At 42.5% G+C, this 22,828-nt stretch overlaps 1 protein-coding gene across 4 annotated transcripts in view; it reads right to left on the reverse strand.

Moving 5' to 3' along the window:
• Window positions 1–22,828, reverse strand: part of BPGM (bisphosphoglycerate mutase) — a 43,122-nt gene that overhangs the window by 15,972 nt on the left and 4,322 nt on the right. For 3 of the 4 annotated variants that reach the window (XR_010406363.1, XR_010406362.1, XM_045864240.3), the window contains exons 2-3: window positions 13,658–14,319; window positions 1,038–1,221 (exon numbers count right to left, since the gene is read on the reverse strand). Coding sequence is in view for 2 of the 4 variants with exons in the window: in XM_045864240.3 (XP_045720196.1) it covers window positions 1,040–1,221; window positions 13,658–14,258 (783 nt within the window). In the remaining 2 variants the exon portion in view is untranslated. Of the gene's footprint in view, window positions 1–231; window positions 1,222–13,657; window positions 14,320–22,828 lie in introns of those variants that run through there. The other variant, XM_045864239.3, reaches the window with a different exon arrangement.

Genomic DNA, 22,828 nt, shown 5'->3' on the forward strand with positions numbered 1-22,828 from the left:
GCTCTACAGTATGTACTATAATCATTTGCTCTCAGCGGATGAACAATACATGTATATGACAAGCCCCAACGTACCATGTTTTCCCTGCTCACGTGAATAAAATTACATGCACTATATTCTCCCTTCCCCCCAACCCCGATGTTCAATTTGTAGAGAATCAGGAGTGTCCATGCAACTTTTCGAGTGTTACAGGAAGATTCGGAGCCAAAGACTAGTTCAGAAGCCTTTACCTAATGTTTAGCACTTACATGGAGATGCTTTGGGGATATTCATTTTTCGGTCACAGACCTTTATTTTTAAACCAATTTTAAGTACCCAAAGATTGAAGTTCAACAGAACAAAACAAAAGGAGAACACCAACAGCTAGGGCTGTCTCTATGCTGCTAATTTTAGCAGCCAAAGGGCATTCCTACCAAATGTCAAAGAAAGGATGTCTCTGGACTAGAGACAAGGCAAAGGGCCTTACTGTTTGTTGGTGGCTTTCTTGGGGAAACCCATCTATGATTTCCCCCATTTAATGGGCCTCTGGTTTTAACTGGCAAAGCATCCCTTTGCCTAGAGGAGAAGCCTAGTAATAAATACTTAATTAGAGTATATTATCTAAGATAGCTTACTATCATCCCAGAAAGTCTTAGTAAATATAAAAGTGAACTACTTATTAGAATAAGTAGTGCCTGTCCACAGTGACTCAATAATGATTTATTGAATGACAAATACCTTAAACTTCACCTCTACTTGTTACTCTCCTTAGATATTTAGGACATTGATTAACCACCACTGTTACTAATTAGCCCCACAAATGACTAATTCAAACAGGACTAGCAGGAGAGTTCATTCATAAGACATGACAAAGTCCTCAGGCATCCTAAAGCCTTTACCTGGGCAACATAAGTTCCCTAATTACCTATATAAACTCTACCCCATAGCCCAGTTCTGGAAAAATCGGGGGGGGGGGGAAGAAAGAGAGAGATCAGCACCCATAAAACACTGCATGCCACTTTTTTTTTCAGCTATTCCTAGCCAGCAAATGGGAAAACCTTCATTTTTCAGCTTGTTTTTTCACTTTTCCTTGATCATCTATTTTCTTAATGGCGGCTTGGATAGCTTCTTGGTCACCCAGGAACTGGTGGGGCCCAACAGCATGCAGGTTCTCATCCAGTTCCAGGAGAATGGGGACTCCAGTGGGAAGAGTAATGTTGATAATGTCTTCATCGGAGATACCTGTAGATCAGGAGAGGAACGAACAAGACATTGAAGACAGTGTAAGAGGAAGTTCCGTTCAGTTGTGTAACTGCATGTTTATTTTTTAAAAGGTTTTATTTATTTACTTATTTATTTGAGAGAGAGGGAGAAAGAGAGTGAGCGGAGTGAGGGACAGAGGGAGAGGATCTCAAGCAGACTCCACACTGAGCACGGAGCCTGATATGGGGTTCGATCCCAGGACCCTGAGACCACGACCTGAGCTGAAATCAAAAGCTGGACGCTTAACCAACTGAGCCACCCAGGTTCCCCACTGCACATTTATTGAGTCCCATATTAGCTGTGTATCTGGAACCATGCCAGATCCTGGGAGGGATTCTAGCTATAGTTCCTGGAAGGAAAAAACTTCCCAGAAGTTAAAAAAAAACCTTAGAGATTTGCATCACATCAAATTTTAGGAGAGCAGATACCCTTTGGGGCAACCTGTTGTTCCTTCATGTTTCCTATCTAAATCTCATATGTGAACTTCCATAGTAGCATTAGTCATAACAGCAAAAAGTGGAAGCAGCCTAAATGTCCCTCAAGTGATGAAGGGATAAATTAACTGTGGTAGCTGCGGCGGAGCCATACAGTGGAATATTATTTCATAATGAAAAAGAAGTGAGTGCTGATACATGCCAAACATCGTTGAACCCTGGAAACACTATGCTAATGAAAAGAAGCCAGTCACCACGGACTGCATGTTGGATGACTGCATTTATATAGGAAAATCCAGAGTGAAACAAAGAGATTAGTGGTTGCCTACTGCTAGAGGGAATGGAGAAAGTTGGAAGTGACAGCTAGGTATAGGGTTACTTTTGGGAATAATGAAATTGTTCCAAAATTGACCATGGTGATAGATGGACAATTCTGTACACATACAAAAAGCCACTGAATTGTACTCTTTAAATGGGTGAACTGTATATTATATAAATGATATCTCAATAGGGCTGTTAAAAAATACTAAACAGATCCAGAAAAGTTAAATAAAGCTTCTCAAATCTCAAGACTGTTAAGGCAATAAAATTGGACCTGGGTTTTTTATTCCCAAATCCCAGGACTTCAACCCTGGTTGTCTGTCCAAGGCTACCTCCACGGCAGTCTAGGGAGAGAGGAGAATCTCTGCATCCCTGCTGTGCCCTTGTGAAGGGCTGGGAACTAACTGTTTTCGGGATTGGTAAAGGGCATGAACAGAGTCGTCTGAGCTCTTTGAAACAGCTAACACACTGGGATCACGATGGGCCAGGTTTAGGGGTTGTAGTCTGTGACCTTAGAAAAGAGTTCTAGGCCTCTGGCAAGGGGCTGGAGCACACATGGGACTCTCTTGTTTGACCATGGCCCCAGATCTAACCAGACCTTGACAGGTCCTCTCTTTAGTAGCACCACCCTCAAGCTCACGCCTATGGCTTAGATAACAACCCACTTTTTTGTGGGACCAAATCAAAGAGACAACTAAACAAAAGCCACAAGAACTAGAATATTTCCCCTACAAAGGAAAGAGAGCTCAACAGAAATAGAAACATTTCCAATAAATAAATTAAAGTTGACATTCCACTTTAATGACTACTCAAATCATTCACATGGCAGACTAATTACTTACACATATTTAAAATACCTAGACTGGTTAATAATCAGTCAGTGAGACTTAAGAGACTGAAATTTTAAAATAGCAAATTAGGAAAAACCACAGTGAAGCTATTACTCATTACCCGATTTTGGCTTAAGCCATTCTTCGTCCTGAGAAACTTAAGCAAGAAGAGGTCCTAAGGCTAGAATAATGCATCTGCACTGAATTAAGCCAAACTGAATCAATACTACGTTATGCAATACTGTATTATAAATTCATTAACTGGAACATCATATGAAGGTTAAAATGAGTGAACAGCACGTGCCCTGTCTGATAACGGGCTTAGATTTTTTTATCTGGCATCCAAGAATGCAGTCCTCACCCTGCAACTACCCCTCTCTGTCACTCCCCCTCCACAGCCACCCCTTCTTGAACTCCCAACCATTGTCTTTTTTTTTTTTTTTAAGATTTTATTTTATTCATTTATTTGAGAGAGAAAGAGAGTGAGAGAGAGAGCACAAGAGTGGGTAGGGTCAGAGGGAGAAGCAGACTCCCCAGCGAGCAGGGAGCCCGATGTGGGACCTGATCCCGGGACTCCAGGATCATGAAATGAGCTGAAGGCAGTCGCTTAACCAACTGAGCCACCCAGAGGCCCTCTTTTTTTTTTTTTTTTTTTAAGTAGGCTCCACAGATATGGAGCCCAGCATGGAGCCCAAGGTAGGGCTTGAACTCATGACCCTGAGATCAAGACCTGTGCTGAAGTCAAGAGTCAGAAACTTAGCCGACTGAGCCAGCGAGGTGCCCCTGTCTTTAATCCTTGAACCTTCACATAGGAGCATCTAGGAGTTAACTGCAATCAGTCGAAATGTAAGAAAATTTCTAAGTAAGAAATAATGAAAGTTTATGGTAAGTCAAAGGGGTAACTCGATGCCAATATGGGGAGAAATTCAAACAACTTCATTTTCTGCATACAGGATTAAGTTCAAGAAGTCAAATCTGGGGACGCCTGGGTGGCTCAGTCGGTTAAGCGGCTGCCTTTGGCCTGGGTCATGATCCCAGGGTCCTGGGATCAAGTCCCACATCGGGCTCCTTGCTCAGCAGGGACCCTGCTTCTCTCTCTCTCTCCCTCTGCTTGTCCTCCCTCTGTCAAATAAATAAAATCTTAAAAAAAAAAAAAAGAAGTCAAATCTGCACCTCTGAGCCCCAGCCTCCAAGTCAATACAGCAGGAACAGGAACCAGAGACAGATATCAAGATCACCGTACATATACTACGGCACTCACACTTGGCCTTAGAAATGGCTGCGCAAATGGTTGCTTCTCCCGCCAGGATTACAAACTCCTTGAGAACAGGACCATGTCTCATCCATCCCTGTGTCACCTATATCTTAGAACAGTGCCTTAGCCACTGTGGGAATTTAGAAAATGGTTTGTTCAACTGTAAAGAACCCTGTTATGTGTTGGCTTCCAGGATCCAGAAATCATTTAGCTATATGATCCACTATTACAACTGTATATATTATATAAATCTACTTCTCACATATAAAGACAAGCAATAAAGAATAAAACATTAACTAAAAATTCTAATGCATAAAGCCTATACACGAAAACACTCTGAAGACTTTGCCAGAGGTACGGTCTTGGCCAAATTTCAGAAAGAGATCAAAATGGAGACATAAGCTCCTCAAAAGTAAAGATTTCGTGTGTCCAGTTCTAGAGGCTGTATCCTGCACCAAGAACAGTACCTGAATTGACAGGCCCTCAGCACATAGCTGAAATGAATAAACCTGAACTCTCTGGGCCAATTACATCTAGTCTTGTACTCTTTTTTTTTTTTTTTTAAAGATTTATTTATTTATTTATTTGAGAAAGAGGATGAGAGGAGAGAGAGAGCACATGAGAGGGGGGAGGGTCAGAGGGAGAAGCAGACTCCCTGCCGAGCAGGGAGCCCGATGCGGGACTCGATCCCGGGACTCCAGGATCATGACCTGAGCCGAAGGCAGTCGCTTAACCAACTGAGCCACCCAGGCGCCCTAGTCTTGTACTCTTAAAACCTTGATGAAAGATTAGGTTTCCTTTAAAAACCTTACCAAGAAGAGAGTTGAGAAGGCTCTTAGCCTTGAAGAAAAGGTTGTTTATATTTAGTGCTAATAAGCAATTCAAACTAAATTTGTCCTCCGTATATTTTCTTTGATTTCCTCCAAAGGGTTTGCTCAAAATCCTTGAATCTCGGGAAACAGGAGAGAAGATGTCCAGGGAGACAGATCTGTCACAGGACGAGAGCAAACCCCAAATCTGCAGTGCATATTTTTGGAATCTAAGAAAAGAGGGAAACCACTTTGATCAGTTTGTTGGACCGTGAGGTGCCACGCAGGCCCCACGTACCTCTCCCAGGCAAGTAAGTCACAATTCAAACCCCACCGATGGGCGATTCGTGGGGAGAGGTCTGTATTCTATTGCAAAAATAAGAGCTGACCCAAGAGACCCTCAATTTCACAGATGATCTACCTATCTTTAATTAGAATTCCTTAAGGTTCGGATGCTATTATGTGCAACTTAAAGATAGGCTGGGGAGCAACTGGAAAGGGGTTATTTGAATATTGTAACATGATGATAGGATCACAGCCTCTAATTTAGAATAAGGCAGAGAACAGAATCCACTCCACGTTGAATTTTACAGTTAAAATAGCCTACAACTTTTAAAAGTAAAGGTTTTTATAAATCAAGGATACTTCTAATGAGAGAAAACGTAACCGTACCACTGGACAAGCATTTGCTTCGCCGGAGGGAGGCCTGAATTTGCCGCTTCTGAAAATATCCCACTAAAATGTCAAAGGTGATGCACTCCGCAGCCCCGCCCCCACAGCTGGCCCCGGCTGACCTGCCCTCCCTGGCTCTCTCATGCTGCCTCAAGGCTTCTCACGCCGCTGCACGCTGTTCTTCCGGGATCAAGCCCGTTGTTCATGAGCCTCCTGCATGCCACTCTGATTCCAAACTTGAAACTGCCTAGTCCTGTGCTTGAACCCAGACTAAACAATCCACTTCCGCTGGCAAGATGCAGACTACATCCAACGCTCCCGTTCAGTCCCTGGCTTTTCCTTCAGTGTGGGCCAGCAGGAAACAAACAGGAAGTGACTATGCCAACCACAGAGAAAGAATCACACGCCTGTCTGGAACGCTACAGAACAGGATGCTCTTAGATACTAAGCCTGCGTTAGGAGCTTTCATATGGTGCTGCTCTGGGAGAAATGGGTCGGAATTCTTTGGCCTGGACTTACTAGCACAGCACTGATAATCGTTTAGGCTGCTAAAAATAGGTAAAGCCTCTCTTAGGTAGGGCATCTTCCTACTATACAATATCTCCTAGGTGTGTCTGAAGTCTTCTTTCTTCTGAAAGTATTAAGAGCTACTCTCAAGTTAAAGGTAATGCAACCCCCCCAGTGATCTACAATTGAAAAGCAGAGATATTGAGTAAGTAATTGACAGGGTAGAGGCCGCCCCGAGCAGGCAAGAAGCATATTCTGGGTGCTGACACGTGGGTCCTGGGTTTGCAATGCCTGTACAAGAGTGTTGCTCTGAATCAGTAACACTTGCCTCTCTGTACTGTTTGTTCTCCTGGGTTTGACCTACTCCTGGGCTGGCTGGTTGTGAGAAGGAAAACAAGTCAGAGAATTCGGTGGTTAGTGAGGAGAAATCATTCTGAGGCAGAAAAACCTTTACTGGAGGAGCTTACAACCTCCAGGTACAAAGCTTTGTGCTCCCGCAGCTTATAGGTAATTCACGAAGATGGGCTTTGACTGGCGATTCCCTACGCTGTCCATGGTTTGGGTGCTTAGAGACAGCACCGATTACTCCTGAGAAAGCATAGCAGTGCCCTCCAGGTTAGTTTTCAAAGGCAAAGGTAAGTGTATGCAGCACTCTTCCTTTAATTCTACTATTTGACAATCAAACTAATCCAGCCTATTATTTTGTGCAACAAAAGGCATGGTCCCCATTAGGGCATTGGTCATTTTGCTGGATAAAAGCAAGACTGTTTCAATTGACGTATGATTTATATACAGTAAAATTCACCCTTTTGAGTGTACAGAATAGTTCTATAAATCCCCCAAATTTCCTTCTACCACTTTGCAGCCTACCCTTCCTCCACTGATCTGTTTTCTGACCCGACAGTATTGCCTTTTCCTGAATGGCAAATAGTCATACAATGCCTAGTTTGTTTGTTTGTTGCTTAAAAAAAAAATAAATAACAGAAATTTATTTTCTCACAGTTGTGCAGATATCTGATGTCTGAGGCCTCTCTCCTTGGTTTGTAGATGGCTGCCATTTCCCTGTGTCTTCACATGGTCTTCCCTCTGTGTCTGTGTCCTGATCTTTTATGAGGACACCCATCATGTTAGGTTAGGGGCCACCCTAATGGCCTCATTTTACCTTAATTGCCCCTTTAAAGACCCTATGCCCAAATACAGTCCTAATCTGAACTACTGAGGGCTAAGACTTCAACAGGAATGTACAACATATAGCTTTTTAAATTCAGTGTCTTTCACTTAGCATAATGCAGCTGAGATTCACCCAGGATGTTAGGTATATCAGTAGTCTGTTCCTTTTTTTTTTTTTTTTTTAGGCTGTTCCTTTTTATTAAAGCAGTTTCTTTAAGCAAAATAGCTTAGTGATCAATGATTGGTCAAATGAAATTTAAAAATATGACCTAGATACACTAAACAGCAGAGTAAAACACACGGTTGAAACACAGCTTTCCAGCCAGTTCAGAACCTTGCACTAGTTCCTATTTTAAACAGCATATGAGGTAAAATGTCTAGAACTGCGCTTAGCACATAGCATGCACTCAAAATAAGGCCACCTCGTATAACTGTACCCAGGAACACCACACACAAGCCACAATGTTAGGGTAACAGCAATAATAATTGGGGACTCAGTTAGTTGCATCAAATTAACTTTTAATGGTTTACCTGCCAAGGATACTCTTGACTCAGCTTCTTAAAACTTAGTACTCCAAACAAAAAATAGATCAAGGGAAGGGCTACTTTTCAGAAAAAAATTAAAACAAAAAAGCCCAGGTGGTAATCATGTGTGGAGACTCAGTGAACTGGGTTTGGGTGGAGTTCACGACTCCAACTAATTATCATGATCATTGGCTAAGTCATCTGAGGTCTGTCTGGGTTTCATTTTCCTCCTACAGCACCTGTCTTCTTTTTCACAAATGGAAGACGTGTCAGTCAGGACTTGACTGCTTATAGGGTAAAGTCATAGCACCAAATAGCTGAGAAACAAAATAATGTCTTAAGAACCAACACTCTTCATTGTTGAGGTATATACAATGTAGAGCAGATGTGGAACACGAGTATACTTTCTAAGTAAAAAGATCATAAGACACTTTGAGATTTCAGGGTAAACCAGTATTCTAAGTAGTTATTTAACAGGGTCATCATCCTTCCTACCCCAAGTTCTAGTCTTTAAACAATAAAGTATTTTTATGATATGACAGTATGCAGTCATTGGATTCTATCAGCTACCACACTCTTCCTCAGCAGGAAGTAACAGTTTTAAGTCTGTCAAACAATATAAGCACAATACAGGGAAACATCACCCAGTTCCTTGAAAGATCCTGTTTATAGAGGAGAATTTTATATAAACATCTAGAAAGTATGACTAGGAATCAGATGAATCTATAGACACAAGCATTCTTATTTTTGTAATCAATGCAAAGAATTTAGCAACTTTTATGTTTACAGGCAGTATGGAATCTGGTCACAGCCATGCCATTTCAAGGATTAATTTTTTTTTTTTAAGATTTTTATTTATTTATTTGACAGAGAGAGGGAGAGCACGAGTGGGGGGGAGGAGACAGAGGGAGAGGGAGAAGCAGACTCCCTGCTGAGCAGGGAGCCCTACATGAGGCTCGATCCCAGGACCCTGGGATCATGACCTGAGCCGAAGGCAGATGCTTAACAACTGAGCCACCCAGGCACCCCAAGGATTCATTCTTAATACTAGTGAAGGCTAACATCTTTATAGTAAGATGACCACATGATTTATCATTCAAGTGGGGCACTTTTGAAAGTGAAAGGAGAGGCTATTAATAATTGCACTGGGACGGGGCGCCTGGGTGGCTCAGTTGGTTAAGCGACTGCCTTCGGCTCAGGTCATGATCCTGGAGTCCCTGGATGGAGTCCCGCATCGGGCTCCCTGCTCGGCAGGGAGCCTGCTTCTGCCTCTGACCCTCCCCCCTCTCATGTGCTCTCTCTCTCTCATTCTCTCTGTCTCAAATAAATAAATAAAATCTTTAAAAAATAAATAAATAAATAAATAATTGCACTGGGACAATAGGTATTAACCAGAAAATGGCTAATGGTGGTATGTATAGTCATGTAACTTTACAGTAAGAATAAATTGGCAATTAAGATGGTAAATTTTATGATATGTTTTTAACACACCAAACACATATAATCACAAATAAATTGCAAGTAGTCCTTACTATCAGATAAAAATCTCTATTTTTCCCCCTAAAGTAAGGGAGATTGACCTAATATTTGAGTCTTAAAAAGTTAGCATCCAAATTCAAAGGAATGTTTTCTTTTAGGTTGGGAATTTATCAAGTACCACATAAAGCCCTATAACTTGAGCTCCTGAAGGTCAGACATGTGAGGTAAGAGGACTCATGTTGGGATTCCTATTCCGGTGACCATATACATCCAGAATAAATTTTAAAAAACCTAAAATCTCATTAACAGAAATGACATGGAAGAAATAGCACACGATTTCTTCTGATCTTGGGAAAGTCACTTATACTTAATTCTTAGAGCTGTGACATAGAATACTTGCATCTTATTTTTCAGTATACACTGTAAGAGAAATTTCTTAGTGGAGATTGGTACTTAGAGAACTCCTAAAATAAGACATGATAACTAATTTATCAAGTGATCCTAAAATCTAGTTTAGTCCATTTCATGCACATGAAATAATTTCTTCCATGTTAGGCATGGAAGTCATTACAGGAAATCACAGCGACATCAAAGAGCTCTGTGAATCTTAACAGCAGCACCACCAGGGGGTACTACAGGCCAAAAAGGAACAAAGTTGTTCCCCTACCCAGGATGGGTGAGCCAAGATTACATACCAGCCTTGTGTCTTCTATGGACAGATCCCAATCTTCCCACCCACTCCATTTGTTTTCCCCACCTGTGGGCTTGTGCCAATGGCATATTCTGGATTTTCAGCCATTTTTTCCCCCTGAATGTCTGCCATCCTCCCTGGTCACCTACCCTCCCGTCTCCAGTCCCTGTCTCCCTCATCTACACCTCCCTCGTCCTCTGCTGCAGACATGGGCCAACTCCACACCTCTTCCACTTTCACATAACTTCTGACTCGAGTCTCCTTGTACTATTTACCTCTTCCAGCATGAATACCGCTGTTTTAAACTATCTCACAAATAAACACATTGTGTCTAAGGCCTATTTATAGTGATAGGGATAGGAATTATAATTCAAGATTGCTTCAACTTCAGTAAGCTCTGAAAGGTAATTTAGTTCTATACATCCAACATTTAAAAAAAGACCTTCAGAAGAAAGTTTAAATAAAGCCTGAGAACTAATGTCTGCTAATTTCTCAGCAATCCCTATAAATCCACTTCTGCCCTAGAGGTCAAAGTTGTATTTTATTTTATTTTTTCCTTATTCTGTACTCCACATCCATGCATGTCTACTTTGATAGCATTTCTATGTATTTGCCCTGAAATATTTTTTTCTAGGCCAATGTCAAATCCTTTCATCTTTCAATCCCATCGATTAAGCTATTTTTGCAGCTTTAATTAGATAATTCCCATACCATACCATTTCCCCACATAAAGTGTCCAGGTCAATGGCTTTTAGTACACTCAGACTTGTGTGACCATCATCACAATCAATTTTAGCACATTTTCACCACCCCAACAAGAAAGCCGATACCTAACTGCAGTCACTCTTCAATCCACACCCCCACCACCTCCACCCCAGGCCTAGGAAACAATCTTCTCTGTCTCTAAAGATTTGGCCATGCTGACATTTCATTTAAGTAGAATTGTACAATATATGCTCCTTTGTGACTGGTTTCTTTCAGGTAACAACGATTTCAAAGTTCATCCGTGTTATAGCACAGAAGACTATTCCATCTGTTTTCATTGCCAAATAATATTCTATTTGTATGGATATACCAAATTTAATTTATCTAGTCACTACGTGATGGGCATTTGGGATGCTCCCATGTTTTGGCTCTTATGACTAATACTGCTATGAAGGTTTGTATACAAGTTTTCCTGTGGACATATGTTTTCATTTCTCTTAAGTACTGTTATGGGTTGAACTGTATCCCTCCAAAAAGATACACTTAAGTCCTAACCTGAGAATGTGACCTTATTTGGAAATAGGGTCTTTATCAAGGTAATCAAGTTAAGAGGAGGTCTTTGGCCCTACTCTACTATTATTTGTGTTCTTACAAAAAGGGAACATTTGGACAAGGAAGAGAGAGACACATGGGGAAAACACCAAGTGAAGACTGAGGGCCGCAATGATGCATCTACAAGTCAGGGAATGCCCAAGATTTCCAACGAACACAAGAAGCTAGGAGAGGCAAGAAAGGATTCTCGCCTTGAGACTTCAGAGAGAATATGACCCTGCGAACACTTTAATTTAGGACTTCCAGGCCCCAGAACTGTGAGAAAACTAGTATCTGTTGTTTTAAGCCATGCAGTGATTGGTACTTTGTCACAGTAGCACTAGGAAATGAATACAGGTAAATACCTAGGGGTACAATTGGTGGCTCATATGGGAACTGCGTGTTTAATCTATCGAGAAGCTGCCAGATTGTTTTCCACAGCAGCTATCCCAAATGACTGTTTTTTAAATAAATTATTAGTGCTTTCAAAACCTGCTTCAAATGCAGAAAGTAAGCTTTCTGTGGGTAACCTTGCCCTCCACAGGCAGGTCTGCCTCCACTCCCACCACGGTGGTAGTCGTCCTCACCACCATCTGTAAACCTTCCTATTCCCTTCAAAAAAAGAACAGTAAGAAATCGGGAAGTCACTGACGCACTAAAAGAAGAGGGTATCTAAGATGAGCTGTGGTTGGGGATGCAGAATAATCTTAAAGACATCTAAACCTGAAGACAGTTGAAGAATAAATGGTATTCAACAGCAAGAAATCGTTTTTAAAGGGAGGATTTCCTAGCTAAGACAGGGAAGAAAAGAGGATCCTGAAGGAGGTGATGGCATTTTCTTTAGGGAAGGGAGCTTGGCCACAAGGAGGTCTAAGCCCTGTCTCTGGAAAAAAGGAACTGGCGTCGTGGGACAGAATACATCTTTTGGCAGAAACTTCGAAATTCTCCATTTCAGTTTGTCGTTGTCCTAAGAGAAGGCTCAACTCTTCTTCAAACAATAAAGTACTACAGTCCAATAACGATGATGTTATTTATCATTTAATCCAGTATCTGACTATTCTGAAAGAGGAAGAATAGAACCCTTTATATAGTTGAGTAAATAAGATATATACACAAACATACACCAACAGATTGAGCGCCATGTCTAGCCAGTAACATTTTTAATAGCCAATAAAATCTGTAGAGTTTAGATCTCTGCACAACTAATGGATGCAGGTATAGGAGTAATGATTTGGCTCCCGGCCATGTTATATAAAAATCAGGGGTAAAAATACATGCTAAAAAGTTTACAATAAAATCTCATAAAGATCACTTTGTTTTGTTACCAATAACCTATTTTCACTTATTTCACATGCAATGTCAACCTTTTCATTTCTCACAGGCTCTTAGAGAAAAGTAAAGCAGAATGGGAAGGGAATGTTGGAGAAATGCATTCTAGTATCATGGGCTAACTGCTAAGAGTGCTAACAGACAGGGAAACAGTGGATGGAGCAGATCACTCAAAACGCACAACTCCTTAGGATTACTTAGTGAAGGGAGAAAGGGGAAGGAGAGACCCCCCTGAAGGTGCCACAGGGCCATCACTGACGCTCCAAACTGGTGAGCTCGAGTCCTCAAGAGTTCATTTAGTTCACGTTACTTAAGAGGAAGATAACAATAGTGTACATTTCAGAATACATTTAGAATACAACATCAAGCAGTTAAATGCTTGAGTTAAATGGAGGCAACCGGTTATCTCCAAAAAGCCATACTTTCCTTTTCTGTCCCCCTAACTTTCTCCCAAGCAATGACTCAGGCTGGTCTGGAAAGAGGATCGGAACGAAGGAATTGTTCAGGAAGGCCAGGTCTGAAACACCGGAATAACTGTTTAAAGTTGGAAGAGCATGGGCAAAACCAGTCTAGATCATTTTATTTATCTGGAAAGACTCAAATAAGTAAGTGCGCTTTGCATACCATTTCTATAGAAATGTATACCCTTCCTAGCCTCCCTTACCCTTACTACAACAAAAGCCATATAATCTTTTATATCAAAGGTTCTCAAAGTGGAGAACCCCAAGCAGCAGTATGGGCATTACCATAAAACGTCTTAGAAATGCAAATTCTCCAGCCACACCCGGGGCCTACGAATTCAGAAACTCCAAAGGTGGGGCCAGCAATCTGTAGTAGATCAAACTCTCCCTCCAGGTAATTCTGATGCTTGCTAAAGTTTTAGAATCACTTCTGTCTATAATATGAATGTAAAAGGCACAGGGTTTTTCATTTATAGAACAAAATGATTCTTAGAAGACTAAAGTGGCAAAAAGGAACGGGAAAGAAAATCTATCATGCCAGTTGGGCATTATTAGCTCAGAAACCATGTCCTTTCTAGATTAAGGCCCAAGTATAACACTCACAACCTCTAGGAAGTAGTAGCATAAAGATGGTACCTTCCAGATGCTTCAGGAGAGCCCTACTGCTATTTCCATGAGCGGATATCAGAACGGTTTTGCCACTTAATACTTCAGGAGCAATCCTTTCGTTCCAAAAGGGAAGGAGTCTCTCCAGAACATCCTTTAAGCTTTCAGATCGGGGCAGCTGATCCACAGGTACGTCGCACACTTTATACCTCCGGTCATTGTAGATTTCATGGTAGAAAGGGTGAGATTCCTCAATGGGTGGTGGGGTCACATTGTAGCTTCTTCTCCAGAGCCTCACTTGTTCTTCACCGTGATTCAAAGCCATCTGCTCCCTGTTGAGACCGATCAAAGCTCCATAGTGACGCTCATTTAGACGCCAGGAGCTTTCCACCGGAACCCACTCCTGGCCCAGCTCTTCCAGGATCAGCCAGGCTGTGTGGATGGACCGATTCAGGATGGATGTGAATACGAGATCAAACTCCAAGTTTAGTGCTTTGAGTTGCTTTCCACAGTTCCGAGCTTCCTCCAATCCTTCACTGTTAAGTTTCTGATCCACCCAGCTACAAAAACGATTCTCTTTATTCCAAGCGCCCTCTCCATGTCTTAACATAATCAGTTTGTACTTGGACATCCTGATGATTGAGCTTCCCTAGCACTTTCAAATGGGCCAATATTCAATGACAGCAATACATCTAGAAAGAGAAGGAACAAAAAGTGTATTGTTATATTCTTCATTCAACTGACTCCTGGGAATGGAAGCACAACTTTACAATAGTCGGTGTCTGAAACTAAATTGGAGGCATTCCTTTGACCAGATTTGACATCAAGACACCAGACACCTTATGCATCATGGCACATAATGGCATATTCTACAAATAATTCATTACAGGGAACCTCGTCGACTTAAATTTTCTGACGGCTGGACAGTATGTTAATTGTATGAGGTACACTAACAGACCACGTCATTCTAATGGCACGCTGCATTTCCGCCAGATAAAAAGACAGTCCGTGCTTACAAAAGAGAGGATTTAGTGGAATGAGTTATAGATGTCTAAAAGGATGACTAGTAGCTGGGAACTCCCAGCTCCTACCAGCTGACTCCGGGTTGAAGGCATCCTCCTCACTTTGTTTTTCCTCTGGTGAAAAGAGAAATATTTACCAGTCTCATTTTATTATAGAAGTTAAACATGTTCATTCAGTGACCCAGCACATTTATCCGGTATGTAAATCACTAAGTGGGGGCAGCTCGCTCTCCAGTGCAATAGGCTCCATGATCTATAAGAAAATCTAAGGTGCAACATTCAAACAACACTAAAAGTGATTTAAAGCAACATTAACACTGAACGCGGTACTCACCGAAATAATCTCACCTGCCTCAAGGTAGAGCTTTTGGCAGGCATAAATCCGTATGCCAAACAAGCTATCAATTGCAAGCAGCTAAGAGATGCTGCCTGTGGAAACAGATTAGCAGGAGCAGGTCTGGAGGAGTGAGAGGAAGCACGCTGATAAGAAGGCCCTGTCTCCTCCTCCCCGACCTTTAAACTGTCCTACACAAACCAGCCACATCTCAGCAGGAGAAGAATCTGGTAGAGTGGGACAGACAACCTTCAGGTGTTTCTGAATTCCCCAAGTTAAGCTGCTGGCCCAAAGGTCTGCTGGGCCCATTCTGTCCCCTGGAGAGTCTGCTGCCTTAGGTTCTAGCTAAATTCTGGCTGCCTTAGGCTGCCCCCACTCTCCCTGCAGTGGACGTACTTACACTGACAAATGCCACTCACTTTGCTTGCCTAGCGCTCTCCATTTCCACCCCAGGGTTTTCCACACTGGGGAGTAAAGATGATAGGAACATCGGGGCCTGGTCCTCTGCCATTCTTGGCAAGCCCCGTTCACTGGAGATTTTCTGTCCCACTTAACCTGTGATTCATCCACAGTTACATAACAATCAGTGACAAAGTTAACTGGAATCTGGGTATCGAGTTTCTTCCTTTTTTTAGTAATTCCTAGAGATTCTGAAGGGGGGACAAAAAGCCTTTAAAATAAGGCTTCATCTTATTTCAGGTGAAGGCAAACAGAGGAGGACCTGAGGGAGGAAGCAGACTGAGGTAGTCTGGAAGTAGGTGAAAGATGAGGGTGATTAGGTTTAGGACTTCCCTTTCTTGTCAAGCATCAGTTCTGAAGCTTCACTGCACAGGAAACGGAAAGCATCTGGAAGAGATGGGCTCAGGCGAAGGCAGCTCACAGAGCTGAGAATTTCTGTAGGGAGAGCGATGCCTCTGCCCTCCCTCAGCACTCCTTTGGGGTGGCGGAAGAACAGAGAACAGGATGAAAGACATCTGCGCAGCGTTTTGCTGAATGATTACTGGTGCCCAGAAGCAGAATAATTATGAAGCTAATGAAGCTCAAGCTTCAGGCTCCTTCCCTTGAACAAACTCCTTCTAAGGCACTGGGAGAAACCAAATAACGAATGCACAAGCATGTGTGTGTGTGTGTGCGTGTGTGTGCGCGCTCACGGGTGCATACATGCATGCATGCGTGCATGTATGTGTGTGTTTAATTTGCAAAAGAAAGACATTTTTGTATTGTTTTTTTAAAGAGCCCCAATTCACCAAGTAGTAGAAGCTTCTGACCAATCAAAAACTAGATCCACCCCCTTGTAACATTTATTGTTTTGTTTTTTGCTGCTGGTGAAGGGGGATGGAGAAAAGAGAAGCCACCTCAACCCTTACTTTGTCTTGTCAAGCAAGAAGCTTCCTTATGCTAATGAAGCTATTTTCCCTTCAAATGGAAAAGGGTATGATAAACAAATTCTGTAGGCAGAAGCACTTCTCCCTTGTCTTTGATTTTGAATTATATCAAGAGAACAAAATATATACAGAGAGGAATAACATCATGAACACCCAGGCACTTACTGCCAAACTTGGCAGTATTTGAATCTGCTGTTTGCTTACTTTGTTTAAGAAATAGAACAATTTCTCTGTTTCCAGCCCCCCCGCCGCCGTCCAATTACATACACTGGAGCAGAGAAACAGTACCACAGCCAGAAGACTACACAAATACACACCCTTCCCTCACTCCAGCATACAGTGGTGAATACAGGATAAGGTACTAGACTAGTGCATCTGTCTTGCGTAAACAAAGTTACTTCCTTCTCTCCTCCTTGCTATCAACTGACTTCCTACTTAATTAACTGCTGAATATTTACAGAGGAGCTGTTGAGGTTTAGAGTCTGCAATCTTTAAGATTTTAATCACCATGGGAGCTGGTATACCAAGTTTTTGCCAACAAACACACAGTAGTGCAGTCAGTCTCATTTAAAGTTTCAGGTAGGGGCTGCAAACTCACATGTCCCAGGGGCCAGACTGAGGTGAAGAGCAGCGATGCTGGGCCACAGGGGTGATGGGAACCGTGGAGAACTTTTGGGGACCACGCGTGCTTCTCTGATGGACGCGATTCCTGTGTCAGTGGACAGAGCTTTTGTATAACCTGGTCTCACTGAACTAAGGCTCCCATTCTTAGAACCTTTCTGGAGAACAAACAGAAGATGGGACTCCTCAAAGCAAACATTGGAGAGAATGTAAGACTTCGAGTGAGACCACAGAGACCCATGAACTCAATTTTGCCTTCGGGGTAAAAAAAAGTCTTCTTTAAAAAACATAAAAATTGTCATTTCAGCTCCTAAAAGTTCATATAAAACTAAAAGGAGTAGTGACTACTTAGCTTCCCCATTTCTCTATGAGGCTTAGAACTGGGGTTCCTGGATCTTCCAATTTTCAAAAACACCAGAAATGCACATTTTTTTATGCGACATCTAATACTAATACTGCTAACTAATTTAAATACATTTGAAAAATGTAAGCTCAATGAAATATGTCTGGAGGCTAGATTGAGTCCATGACTTACAAAGAATCTCCTCCAGGCCACAGACGAAAGAAAAGGCCACCTTACCCTGGGAGATGGTCAGACCCCCAGCCTCCAGGCTCCAATCCTGGCTTCCCCTGCTTTGTTCAACACTCTCTAACCTCCACACCTGCTGGCCTCCTTGTCCCTGACCCTCCTTCGCCAAACCCTTGGCCAGCTCCCTGCAGAGCCCCAGCTCTGTAATCAAACTTCCACTCAACTTTGGACTCTTCCGGGAATGCTTCTGCCAGCTCCGAGCTGAAAGCAAAACTACCTCTCCCAGGTGTCTGCTTCTCCCTTTTGTCAGGGGTGTTTGTGCCTCGGATCCTAGGGCACAGGCCGGTGATGGGCAGGGTCCTGCTCCCTCTCGGTCCTGACCAAATGCCTCCAACCCCCACCATCTTTTGGGGGAGGGAAGAAGCTTGGATTCTGAGAGTCTTGCTATATTCAGATGTAGCTCTCATGCCCTCACTGGTTAGCTGCAAAAGTCCTGAAAAGTGAGCACTCTAATTTAAAATCCTCAATCACTTCCTGTTGGTCTTAGGATAAAGTTCAAAATTCTTAATGTGAACTGCGAGGCTTTGGTTTTCTTCTATTTCCTTGAGCATGCCGTGTTCTTTCTTGCTTCAGGACCTCTGCACACACTGTACCCAGAACCCTCGCCCACCTTCCCCTCCCCTCCACAGCCACCTCGGTCCCACCCAGCTTTAGGTAACCTCTAGTCATCCTTTAGAACAGCTGTGTCCAGGGCGCCTGGGTGGCTCAGATGGTTAAGTGTCTGCCTTCGGCTCAGGTCATGACCCCAGGGTCTTGGGATCGAGTCCTGCATCGGGCTCCCTGCTCAGCGGGGAGCCTGCTTCTCCCTCTGCCTCTCTCTCTGTCTCTTATGAATAAATAAAATCTTTAAAAAAAAATAGCTGTGTCCAATCAAAATATACTGTAAGCCACATATGTAATTTTAGATTTTTTTTTAAAAGATTTTATTTATTTATTTGACAGAGAGACAGAAACAGAGAGAGCATAAGCAGGGGGAGCAGCAGAGGGAGAAGGAGAATAGGCTCTCTGCTGAACAGGGAGCCTGATGCGGGGCTCCACCCCAGGACCCTGAGATCATGACCTGAGCCGAAGGCAGATGCTTAACGACTGAGCCACCCAGGCGCACCTGTAATTTTAGATTTTTCTAAAAGCCATATTAAAAAGGGAAAAGAAATAAATAAAATTAATTTTCATAATATATTTTATTTAACCTTAGAGGTTCAAAATGTTATTCTGACCTATGATCTATATAAAATTCTTCATGGGGTATTTCACATTCTTTTTTTCATAGTAAGTCTTTGAAACCTTACGGATATTTTAGACTTAAAGCACAGCTCAACTTGGACCAGCCGCATTTCAAAGGCTCATGTGACCAGTAGCTACCATGTTGATTGGAACAGCTTTACAGCTGAGTTTTAAGGTTATTTCTTCTAGGCCGGTGGTTCTCAAACTTGAACGTACATCAGAATCACCAAGAGAAGTGGTTACAACAGTGCTGGGCCTCACTTCCAAGGCCCGACTGAGTACGTCTGAGTACAGGCCTGAGAATCTGAGAATCTGGATTTCTAACACGCTCCCAGGTGATGCTGAGATACTGCTGGTTTCAACCACCTCGGCTCGAGGCCAACATCTCTGCCCTTCCTTCTTTTTTTTTAAAGATTTTATTTATTTGAGAGAGAGAATGAGAGAGAGAGAGCATGAGAGGGGGGAGGGTCAGAGGGAGAAGCAGACTCCCCGCCGAGCAGGGAGCCCGATGCGGGACTCGATCCCGGGACTCCAGGATCATGACCTGAGCCGAAGGCAGTCGCTCAACCGACTGAGCCACCCAGGCGCGCCTCTGCCCTTCCTTCTTACCCCCGGGGAAGTAGTCAGTCCTGCTTGGCAGACACTCTTGAAGAACCCCGCTCTACAACACTGGGTAGAATTGTGATGGGTCGCTTGTACGGATTACTTGCTCATGTTCTATGTGCCCTGTTAGACTGTCAGCTGCATCACGGCAGGCCTCACTCACTGCCCGATCTCTAAAACCTAGCGTGACACGTGACACACGCTGGGCACTTAGTAGGAAGGTGTGTTCACTGAACTGAGGTCAACGGAAGTGATTACATTGTGCGAATGAGCCTAAGGCTTGACAGTTTGAGTGGTAACTGCAGGCCCGAGGGGTTAGGAAGTCTTAATTCAAGAATCGCAGTGTATCTAATGGCAAAGCCAGAGCCAATCACAATCATCCATTACATTTCCGTATCCTTCAAGGTTTAGCATATTCACGAATGGCCGTAATCTGCACAGAGAAAAGAGACTCCGACTGACAACTTTACACTATATGTTAACTAACTAGAATTTAAATAAAACTTGAAACAACAACAAAAACCCCCAAAAAACAAACAAACAAACAAACAAAACACATAGAGCCACTAAGTGGCAAATTGGAACTGCAATCCACATTGGCCTCCAATACCTGTGCTCTTCCTCCTCCCCATGGAGACTTCAGAGTCTGGGTTTGAGTATCTAGGCTCACTTGGCTTCACTTCACAGGAGCATCTCCAGTCACAACTTGTCCTTCCAAACCCAGGCAGTCATTTCATAAAATGCATACAAACAAGGTGAGTATAAAGGAGGGCTCAGCTTATGACTGCTCTGGAGAAAAACCTTAAGGCACAAAGTCAAGTGGGCAATTTACAAAGAGGTACCATACTACAAATATACACTCCCCACCCTTAAATTAAAAACTATTTTTTTTTAAAGGCAACCTTTGTTTTTTGTGTTGTTTTGGTAAAGCTCACCACTCTGGAGTTGGTTCTCAAGATTCCTTGTTTATCCCTTGGCAAGGGTTACCAGCACCTGAATTAAGCACTAATTTTAGTCAATGATTTACTTCATACTAAAAAGGGCCACACAGGTCACTGAATTAGCATACCCCAGGGTTTCTTCCTTTTTTTTTTTTTTAAAGATGTATTTATTTATTTCAAAGAGAGAGAGAGCTTTTGGGGGGGGGCGGGGAGCAGGGGCGAGGGAGAGGAAGAGAATCTAGAACAGACTCCCCTGCTGAGCATGGAGCCCAACGCAGGACTCAATCTCATGACCCTGAGATCAAAACCTGAACAGAAATCAAGAGTTGGACATTTAATGGACTGAGCCACCCAGGCGCCCCAGGGTTTCTTCCTTTTTAAAGTATGGTATTGCTCAAAGAAAAAATTTACTAAACAAACATATCTTTTATATGACTCTGTGTCTCATCTTCTCACCCCTTCCTCTTTGCTGTTTTCCCCTCCTTCTGGCCATTACTTCTTTAGTCTTCTGACACCTAACCTGAGCCTTGACCACTCTGCTGAAATAGTCTCTCAAAAGACTACCAATTAGTTATTTCTTACTAAGTGAAGACCACCTTCTCTCAGGACTCGCATCTCTTTGATCCCTCTGAAGCTGACTACCTCAATAGAGGGGTTAGAATTATTCTAAGATTCCGGTGCTGTGTTTCTCTCAGCTCTTCTATTGTTACATCCTGGTGTTGGGTCTCCATATTTTCCTACCCACCACTAACAGTACTATCTGTGATGATGAAGACAGCATATGAAGTCATAGCAGGCAATATTCATGGAGGGCTCATCATGTGTTTGGGACTGTTTGAATCTTCAACAACCATTCTATGGAGAAGGTTCTATGGTTACTCCCCTTTTACAGATGCAGGAACTTAGAAGGAAAGGTCGACTTGTCCAAGGTGACACATTGCAAATGGCGGGAGCTGGAGTTCAGTCTCAGGCAGGCTGGACCCCCTAAGCCTATCCTTAGGCCTTGAACCACTCTGCTACATCAGCACACTGGCACCCAAGGCTCTGTCCTCAGTCCTTGGAAACTTTTCTCACCACTTTACTTACATTAAAATGGATGATTTATAAATTGACAGCCCCAAATATTCATCAGTCTCCCTAGTCTAGTCAATTAACTCATTCTTTAAACATGTGTTGCAAACCCCATTTGAGCAGGGCATAACACAGGACTGTGAGAAGTACAGAATCCAACATAGATTATGTCTTCAAAGAACTGATAGGAGAAAGGGATGTGTGTGTGTGTTATCACTAAAACAGAAAGTAATCCACACAATGAGAAAGCACTTCATTCATAAAGGAGATGAAAAAGGGGAGATTATTTCTGAGTAAGGCTTCATGGACATGGTACTATTTAAGCTGGGTTTGGAAAGATGTTCAAGACTTAGATTTATAGAAAAAGGAAAAAGAATTCTAGCCTAAAGGAATAGTGAGTAGAGGCAAGGGAACAGGTGTATATGGAGAATGGTGAGCCATTCAAACTGGCTGGAGTACAGAAAGGGTGACCACATTTCCACGTTTGCCTAGAACAGTCTTGCTTTAGGCCTATTGCCCCAACATAATTATTATAGGGCCCCTTTCACCCGTGAGTGTCCCATTTGGAAAATTATATGATCCCTATCCTAAGTACAGAGTATATCAAGGAAGTGGGAGGAGACAAGCCTAGAAAGATAAGATTGAATAGTGGCCCCAGAAAGGCCTTGTGCCAAAGAAGATAGATTCTTCTATAAGTATTGGGACATCACTGAAGATTTAATAATGTGTATTTCAGGAGGATCAGGCAACACTTACAAACACAGAATGAGATGGGGAAAACTACTGATATGAATACGTGAGAGGCTTTTGCAATGGACCTGGACTGGACCAGGATAATGGCTACTGAGATGGGATGCAGGAGATGGATATGAAAGACACTACAGCTTAGCTGAGATGTTGGCAATTTTTTCTGTATTTGGTGTTGGCCAAACAGTAAATTTTTTAGGCTCTATGGTCTCTGTTACAGTTGCTCAGTTCTACCATTGCAGCTGAAAGCAGCCACAGACAGTACATAAATGAATAAATGAAGCTTTATTTCAACGAAACTTTATGTATGGACCTTGAAATTAGAATTTCATATAATTTTCATGTCCATGAAGTACTGTCATTCTTTGATGTATTTCAACCAGTAAAAACAAAAAACAAAAAAACAAAACATAAAAACCAATCATAGCTTGTAGGCTGTACAAAAAGAGGTAGTAGACCAGCAGGCCTTATTTTGCCAAACCATGGCCTAGCTGGATACCATACTCAGATCTACTAATCACATCAGCATTTTGAACCTTTAAGCATCCTGTCGTGGGATAATCTCAGAATTATTAAATCACCTGATTTTATTCTTGGCCAGAACTGCAAGTACCTTGAGTAATGGAATCCCATTCATAATTGTTTTTCTTCCTCGCAGAAGACA

Source organism: Mirounga angustirostris, unplaced genomic scaffold (assembly GCF_029215605.1).
Source record: "Mirounga angustirostris isolate CCGP_5_RB_7025 unplaced genomic scaffold, mMirAng1.0.hap1 SCAF_12, whole genome shotgun sequence".
In the NCBI taxonomy this organism is placed as follows: domain Eukaryota; kingdom Metazoa; phylum Chordata; class Mammalia; order Carnivora; family Phocidae; genus Mirounga; species Mirounga angustirostris.